This window comes from Mangifera indica, chromosome 8 (assembly GCF_011075055.1).
Source record: "Mangifera indica cultivar Alphonso chromosome 8, CATAS_Mindica_2.1, whole genome shotgun sequence".
NCBI classification, from domain to species: Eukaryota; Viridiplantae; Streptophyta; class Magnoliopsida; order Sapindales; family Anacardiaceae; genus Mangifera; species Mangifera indica.
Genome location: NC_058144.1, coordinates 10,714,385 through 10,723,696, shown reverse-complemented (window position 1 = coordinate 10,723,696; position 9,312 = coordinate 10,714,385). Strand labels below are relative to the sequence as shown.

Genomic DNA, 9,312 nt, shown 5'->3' with positions numbered 1-9,312 from the left:
ATAATATCATAATTCAGATATCTGTATTTGTAATATATAAATAAAAGAACAATATAGTGGAAAGATAATTAATATTAAAATATATCTGAAAACTTGGGTCTCTTTCTCTCCAGTGCGACCTCCTTTTGGTGGTTCTCTTTGTCGTCGTCGTCGTCCCCAGAAAGGAGAAAACGTCACCAAAAAATTGAATTTGAAAACTTGGAAACCCTAGGGAAAAAATACTATTTTTGAAAATTTAAGTTGGAAAAAATTATTAGTTTTTAGGGTTTAAAGAAAAAATGAAATCAAATTTAAGTTTATTTTTAATATTATAGATAAAATGATTATTTTTTTTTTAAAATCATTAATTTTAACTGTTTGTAAATAGGTAAAAAAAATTTTAAAAATTAACGAAAAGAAGCTTGAAAAAACAATATACTTTGGTTAAGAAATAGTCCTTCGGCCGTGAGAGAATTATATTCACATGTGGGAAGCCATCAAATCATTGATTGCATTTTCACACAAATATCCAATTGGTCTGCCATGTGGTGGAAAATCCACCTTATGCAACGCCTTATGTCGTGGAAAAGTCAAACACGAGATTCCTTTCGTGGAAAAACTTCGAGAGAAACCAGTGCACCTCATGTTGATGTATCCAATACTTCCCTTATAAAAAATAAATAAATCAATACAATCAAATATCGACAAGTAGCAAAATTTATGTGAGTTCTCCTGAACACAATTAACTATTATTTTCTCAGATCCTCTATCTTTTTACGCGCATATATATGCGAGATTCACTCGTCGCATTTCTTTTACCTACTTTTTCTTTTTTTGTTCTGATTTTTCCATTTCCTTGTGATTGAGAAGAAACGGAAGGCTCAGATCTAGGCATGCCTGCACCGGAGGCGGAGGTTTCTGGTGAGCGAGAAATAGCGAATCAACGGACCGTTGACTGCAGAAATACTGTGGAGGTTTATTTCTTGATTCTTATAACTAAGATCTTTTATTGAAGAAATTTTTTATTTAAATATACATTAAAAATAAATTAATTAATCCAGTCAAATACCTTATTTTATCATAATTAATGTTGGCGTTTCATAGTTAATATTTTTAATCACTAAAGATACTGATAATTTCAAAAACCAAAAAAAGAAATAAAAATTCATTTGTTACTAAGATAATAATCTTAATTTTTTACCTGAAACTTATCCATCCACCATACTTATATCTGCTTTCTAAGCATTCTGTTTTACGCTAATTTAATATAAAAAACTAGATATTTTTTAATATAAATAAATTATTTTAATAATTAAATTAACTACAAAACAATAATTCACGAGTTAACACAAAAAAATTAGCCAACCCATAAAAACTATATTAAAAGTTTAATTTCAAATCTTCAAACAAAACAATAAATAATATAATAAAATACTATTTATTTGAATTAAAATAATTTTTTTAATAACAAAAAATTTTATTCAAATCAACCACTCCAACTTTAAACCTTAGACCAATCAAATATCTACGATAAAAAATTAAAAACATCTTATTTTATCATAAATAACGTTGAAGTTTTATAGTTAATATTTTTAATGACTAAATGTACCAATAATCTCCCAAGCAAATAAAGAAAAAGAAACAGTCATTCGTTACTAAGGATATAATTTTATTTGTATTATATTTTTTATTATTAATCAAATATATTAATTATTTGTATATATTAATTTATTCTAACTCATTATTAATTTAAATTAATTAATAAGAGATTCAAGTTCACAAATATATAATAAATAATATGATCAAATACTACTTATTTGAATTAAGATGATTTCTTTTTTGGTAACAAGAAATTTTATACGAGTCTTACTATCTTTTTGGAGTCAAACCAACATAACTACTATACTAGATTAATCAACAGTATAATTTTGATATATCGTTAAAGGATTTAAATCCAAACTCTCTACCTTAGGGGCGAATTAAGATGATTTTAAGAGTCTTGAGAATAAAAATAAAATAGAGATTAAATTAGGGTGTTTGTTAAACCCGTATAAATATAAAAGGTGATTAGGATTGTATAACATTATTTAAAAAAAGTTAAATTAATTAATTTTGATATGATTGACATATATGAATTTAGGTGAATAATAATAATACACTATTTTATCCTCTATAATAATAAGAATAATAATAATATTGGGAAAGAAATCGATTAAGTAAAAGATGCCAGTTTTTCAATTTAAAAAAAGGCAACCATTACAATGAAAAGCCTGGATGGAGAGATGTATTGGGCAAAATAATGAGAATATTCACCTATCGGTTAATGGATTTCTTTTATTTTATTTTTGTCACGCTCATTGGAAAAAAAAAATTATTAATTTTTTTAATACGATGATTTGAACTGGTAAATATTATAGAGCACTATTACCTCTCTCTCTCTCTCTCTCTCTCTCTCTCTCTCTCTCTCTCTCTCTCTATATATATATATATATATATATATATATATATATAAAGATTAAGTATAATTTTATTTTTAATTTAAAATATTTAATTATATAATAATATATCATTTGTATATTTAATTATATACTTAAAAAATATATGTTTATAGTATTTTTTTGATATTATAACTTTTGCCCAAGTTGACATTTTAATTACAAATTATTAACTATTTTTTTGGGGAAATAAATTAAAATAGGCAACTAGTTTACCGCGTAAACCTTTTTCGGTATGAATTCTTAACTTTTACCTTTTTAAGTAAATCATATTTTTCATTCTAAAAATATTCCTCTTCTAATTGCTCAGCTTTTACAGTAGCTTTCACAGTATTAATCTCTTATATTTCAGATGATATGTATTAAATTTAATTTTTCTGTAACGAATAATATTTACAGATGAAAAACATATTAATTTTTTATATAATAATTGATTTTTATATACATTTATATAATTATAAAATGATGGATATACCGAGCGTTTTCTGAAAACGGTGCGCTTTTTTTGAATGGGTAAGAAAATGTGCGAAATGATGCGTGGAAGGGTTGCGGGTGTGTGAAAGGGTGTGACAATTTGGAAAGGGTGCGTGAAGGGGTGCGGGAACGGGTGCAGGTGCTTGAAGGGGTGTAAGAACGGGTGCGGGTGCGGGTGCGGGTGCGTGAAAGGGTGTGGCAATTTGGAAAGGGTGCGGGTGCCTGGAAGGGTACGACAAATTTGGAAAGGGTGCTTGAAGGGGTGCAGGAACGGGTGCGGCAAATTTGGAAATGGTTTGTGAAGGGTTACAGGTGCGGATGCTTGAAAGGGTGCAACAAATTTGGAAAGGGTGTGTGTAGGGGTGCGGGAACGAGTGCAGGTGTTTAAAAGGGTACAATGATTTGGAAAGGGTGGGTGAAGGGGTGTGGGAATAGGTGCGGGTGCGTAAAAGGGTGCAACAAATTTGGAAAGGGTGCGTGAAGTGCTGTGAAAACGGATGCGGGTGCGTGAAAGGGTGCGATAATTTGGAAAGGATGCGTGAAGGGGTGCAAGAACGGGTGCGGGTGCGTGGAAGGGTGTGGCAAATTTGGAAAGGGTGCGTGAAGGGTGCAAATCTATAGCAAGCTTAAGAAACTTTGGCAAATCTCCGACAATTTTATAGACAACTCCAAAAAACACTTGTGAACAAATTTGAAAAAAAAAAAAATCAGAACCTTGGTTGTGCTACCATGCAATGGTTGTGCTTTTATTGGCCAAAAGACTTATTCCCACCAAAGGTTTGGTGAAATCTCAAACTCATATCCGTCAACTTTTAAAAACTCAAATACTTATTTTTCTGTTAAAATTCACTTTTAGGGTCAAGAGTAAAAATGTTATTTAATTAAAAACATTAAAAAAAAACTAAAAAAGTTTATCACATTTTTCTCCTAGGTTTAAAAATTTAATAATTTTTTCACCTAAAATTTAAAAAGTGATAATTTCTTGTTAAGTTTTTTTCCTCAACACTTCCAATGATCGTCCCATCTCCTTTCATGTCCTCTTTCACTCTTAACCCTAGTCTAATGAATACGAAACGTTTTTGTCTAATCGAGGTCAGGAGGGAGAGAGAACACGGTTGTAGACAGTGACGGCCACTAGAAGTGCTGAGGAAAAAAGCCCCAAGGGAGAAATAACCAATTTTCAAACTTTAGGTGAAGAGAAATTATTCGATTTTTAAACCTAAATAGGGAAATGTAAGAAATTTTTACTTTTTTTTTTATATTTTTAGCTAAATAATATTTTTACTCTTAATTCTATCAATGAATTTTAATAGAAATATGAGTGTTTGAGTTTTTTAAAGATGAAGGGTATAAGTTCAAGATTTCACCAAACCAGGGGTGAGAATAAGTCTTTTATCCTTTTTTTATTTGAATAAAATTTTAACATGTTTTATCCATTCATCCAAATTTTATTCTTATATTATCAATTTAAGGTAATGTGAGGGAAGTGAACTGAATTAAAAGAACAATAAAATAAAACATTAATTTTCGCAATCTACCAAGCTTTCCACCCTAAATTAATGAGATCTTCTATTTCCTATACTCTAAAAAGGAACCAAATCTTCTAACGATAGTATCTTTTAATTGACGGGGAAATTTGATTTTTATTATGCTGAAAGCAGGTTTTGAGCGAACGTGTGACTAGGGAAAGAGAAGCTTCCGTTGAGACTGTGTTAGACAATAATGGTGCTCAGTATCTTAATATAAATGAAGAACCTTCTTCTCCTAGAGTGGATAATGTTAAAAAAATATCAGTTTTACCTCTTATTTTCCTAATTTTCTATGAGGTTTCTGGGGGCCCTTTTGGTGCCGAGGATAGTGTAGGGGCAGCTGGTCCTCTTTTAGCCCTTCTCGGCTTCTTGATCTTTCCGCTCATATGGAGTATTCCTGAAGCATTAATTACTGCTGAGATGGGTACCATGTTCCCTGAGAATGGTGGTTATGTGGCTTGGGTTTCATCTGCCTTAGGTCCCTATTGGGGGTTTCAGCAAGGTTGGATGAAATGGCTAAGTGGTGTCATTGATAATGCTTTGTACCCAGTTCTATTTCTTGACTACCTGAAGTCAGGTATTCCGGCTCTAGGTGGTGGTTTACCTAGAACCTTTTCTGCGTTGGGTTTGACTGCTATTCTCACTTTCTTGAACTATAGAGGTTTAGTCATTGTGGGGTGGGTTGCTATCCTTCTAGGGGTTTTTTCCCTCCTTCCTTTCATAGTTATGGGATTTGTGGCAATCCCAAAGTTGGAGCCTTCAAGATGGCTGGTGGTGAATCTACATAACGTGAATTGGAATTTGTATTTGAACACTCTTTTCTGGAGTTTAAACTATTGGGATTCGATTAGTACATTAGCTGGAGAAGTGGATAATCCAAAGAAGACTCTCCCAAAGTCTCTATTTTATGCACTGATCTTGGTTGTACTTGCGTATTTCTTCCCCCTTCTTATCGGTACTGGCGCTATTCCACTTAATCGTGAATTGTGGACTGATGGTTATTTTTCAGACGTCGCCAATTTGCTTGGCGGAGTTTGGTTGAGATCGTGGATTCAAGGGGCTGCAGCAATGTCGAATGTGGGCATGTTTGTAGCTGAGATGAGCAGTGATTCTTTTCAACTTTTGGGGATGGCTGATCGAGGAATGTTGCCTCAGTGTTTTGCTAAGAGATCTCGTTATGGAACTCCCTCAATTGGAATTTTGTTCTCTGCTTCTGGTGTGATTATGTTGTCATGGCTGAGCTTTCAGGAGATTGTGGCTGCAGAGAACTTTTTGTACTGTTTTGGCATGATTTTGGAGTTTATAGCATTTATACGATTAAGGATGAAATATCCAGCTGCTTCGCGTCCTTACAAGATACCCGTTAACACAGCTGGATCAATTCTTATGTGTATTCCTCCAACTATACTGATTTGTGTTGTGTTGGCTTTTTCTTCACTCAAAGTTGCAGCTTTTAGCCTTGGTGCTGTGGTGATTGGCTTTGCGACGCAGCCTTCTCTCAAGTATGCCGAGAGAAAGAGATGGATGAAATTCTGTGCCAATCCTAACCTCCCAGATCTTCGTGGCCTTACCCAAGAGAATTCTGATGCACGAATAGAATAACAAATCCTGGCTAATGTCTGAGAACACATTACATATGACAATAAAATTATGTGTATCTATTTTTGATACATAATTTATGCACATAGATAAGATGTTATCATATGATTAGATATTTTTTTATCATATGATGACACGTGTTTTAAAATTACCTAATTACATTATGATACATCATTATGTACATAAATTATATACCAAAAATATGTACATATAACATTACTCTTACATATGACAAGTATGCCATATCTTCTTATTTATAAACTTATGTGCGATATTTTTTTAATGACGTAATAATACATATTAAATATATAGTTTTATTGGTTATTTATTTTCCCAAGAGAAGGGCAATGGCCAATGTAAATATTATTCCAAAAGTATGGGAAAAGCACAAAGCCCCCGAAAAATCCTTCATCACCAACGGCAGAGCTGCTTGTCATTGCAAAATAATTTCTAATGACGTTAGGAATATTACAAGCACTAAAGTATTCACAACCTATGTAACCTTGCTTAGCTCATTCAACCCCTAGGGGTGGATACTGAAAGAGGGTTCCTTTCATGGAACTTATTGCCTAGTGATTTCAAATTCGGCACCAATTGGGAGATGATCATTTGGGTGGTAGTAATTCAGCAAACAACCAGCGACTTCCAGAGAGTCTGAGTTTGGAAGGTCGATGGGTATTGATTGGTTTTAAGCAGTCAGATGGAGAGAAGAAAATATAACCAAGAGCATTGGCCAAGTCAGGGGTACAGTTTGTAAATGTTGGTTCCCCTGTTGAAGCTGCAAAGATTAGCATTTCAGAACCATACTAGCAGTTTGTAAATGTTGGCTCCAATAATCAAGAGTACTGGTGAAATTTGTCATTGTTCTATGATCTAAAGAATAAAAATTTATAATTTGCTAGTGAATTGTCAGAGTAGAGTAATAATCACTGCACAACTGCAGTGCCACCGACGCTAAAGTAATAATTACTACTGTCACATTCAAGACATTGATCAACATTTTTGCCTTTTGCTTTCAAATGTGGAGAAATAACACAAATTCAGGCATGACCAAAAAAGGGAAAAAAAGATTATTTCTTATTCAAATTTTAATTTAACCATAAAATTATGTTTACGATAGATAAAAAATCTAAATATCTATTAATAAACTAATTATTATCTAAATTTTTAATTAAAGCTAGAGATAAAATCATTACTTTATCCATAAATTTTAAAATCTTGAAATTTATATTATTCTCTCCTAGATTTTAAAAACTAACACTTCAACTCATTCTCAAAATTTAAAAAATTTAGATTTCAATCGTAATATTTGTTTCCTTCTCTGGCCACTATCATTTCAGCCAATGGTTGACGTTTTCTATCCATCTTTCATATTCGACCACGAAGGACAATGAAGGACAATCGTTCGAACATGACACATCATCTTTCGTCTCTTCTTCTAGATCTGGACAACGAAGGGTATTTCTTCATCGGAGAAGACCTATGCTTCTTTTCGACCAATTCCCTAAGCCACCGCAAATGAAATTTGGAAATTGAGAAAGTGAATTTTACAAAGTTTAATCATGAGGGTAAATGTGAGTTTTTTAAAATAAGGAGAGAAATGATATAAATTTTTTAGTTTTAAGGTTCATAGGTAAAATGATAATTTTATCTTTATTTCTAACTGAAAATTTGGATGATAGTTAATCTATGAGTGAGTATTTTGATTTTTCATCTATCGTCAATATAATTTTGAGATTGAACTAAAACTTGAGTGAAAAATTATCTTTGTTTTTCCCAAAAAAACAAATTAAGATAATGAAAACCTTAAAAAAGGAAAATATAAGTTAAAGTATGTCTACTCAATATAAGTTACAACCCTATTCCCTGAGGGTGGAGTCTAGGGATGGCAATTTGGGTCCGATTTTAGGGCCCCCGACCCTCCTCGACCTCAACGGGGAGGGGATTCCCCGATAGAAACAGAGAAAGGGACTGGGACGGGGACGGGGACGGAGACAAAAAAATCTCCGCAATTGGGGACGGGCCGGGGATGGGGATACATGTGTCCCCTCCCAGCCCCGACCCTTTCCCTCCCCGCCCCTATCCCCGTCCCTTTATATTAATATATTTATTTAAAATATTAATATATTTTTATAGTTTTAAATTATTTATGTTTTTCAAATTTATTTAGGTTTTTGTTGTGCATATTAAAGAAGTTAATATATTATATTTATGATATTTGAAATAATAAATTAATTTTACTTGTGTTTAATTTTGTTATTTAATATATTTATATTTATTTACAAGGTAAAAAGAATATATTTTTTTGCAGGTATGGGGAAGAGATTTTTCTTTGCTGGAAGGGGATGGGGAATCGTTTTCATCCTCGTAGCGGGGACGGGTCGGAGAAGGGGATTGATATCTCCTATGGGGACAGGGATGGGGATTGAGATCCCCTCCCCGTTCCCATCCCTAGTGGAGTCTGTGGAGAAGTGACATCTGTAATCAACCTTTCATTATCCAAATATAGCTCCACTAAGCCAAAGCCTTATGGTCCCATATCAACAAAAGATACTTATAGACATCACTGAGAAGAATACTTAATGAAAATAAGTTTAATGTTTGTTTTAAATTTGATTCATTCAATTTGAATTTTAAACTCAAACTACTTATATTAAATTCAATTATATATATATATATATATATATATATATATATATATATATATAAAAGATTAGTAATATGGATTCAAGTATACTGTAGGGATATGGAAAATAGTGTAAGTTCATAGAGAGGCTGTTCATATTTCTATCCATATATACACATTTTAACTGGTTAATAGCTTTAATAGGAATGTTTAATGGTTTTTAAAATAAATATTTAATTACGAAATTCGAAGTGTCAATCAGTCAATCTAGTAAATTAATGCAACTCTGGCCCTCTTCTGTTCTAACTTTCGCCCGCCTTTCCAATTTCATCACATTTTCTCCAGCAGTAGTCAGTCAACAGTCAGTCAGTCAACAGCCATCTTTTCTCAGTCTCTCCGTTCACATTATAGAATTTTCTATCATCTCTTTCCACGAAAGACAAGCGTCGGTGAGCTTTCATCTACTTAAATTTCAAAAACTCAAATATTTACATATTTTATTAATTTAAAATTAAATTATTTATTTACTCTTTTTAAGTATAACAACAAAAACACCATCTTAAATTAATATAATTTTAATTAAAAATTTATGTATAATTATATAATTAAA

General features: G+C 32.1%; 1 protein-coding gene across 3 annotated transcripts; it reads left to right on the top strand.

Annotated features, from left to right (window-relative positions):
• The first annotated feature begins 618 nt into the window (after positions 1-618).
• On the top strand, positions 619-6,924 carry LOC123222618 (probable polyamine transporter At1g31830). 3 transcript variants are annotated; one of them, XM_044645475.1, is made up of 5 exons: positions 708-953; positions 2,993-3,576; positions 3,651-3,725; positions 4,610-6,111; positions 6,303-6,924. In XM_044645475.1, exons 3-4 carry the CDS (start codon positions 3,678-3,680, stop codon positions 6,077-6,079), a joined length of 1,518 nt encoding a protein of 505 aa, XP_044501410.1. In that variant the 5' UTR covers positions 708-953; positions 2,993-3,576; positions 3,651-3,677; the 3' UTR covers positions 6,080-6,111; positions 6,303-6,924. The 3 variants fall into 3 exon arrangements, with proteins under 3 accessions (XP_044501409.1, XP_044501410.1, XP_044501408.1); XM_044645474.1 differs by lacking the exons at positions 2,993-3,576; positions 3,651-3,725 and adding an exon at positions 619-701 and having other exon boundaries at positions 850-953; XM_044645473.1 differs by lacking the exons at positions 2,993-3,576; positions 3,651-3,725; positions 6,303-6,924 and having other exon boundaries at positions 4,610-6,160.
• Positions 6,925-9,312: the final 2,388 nt, after the last annotated feature.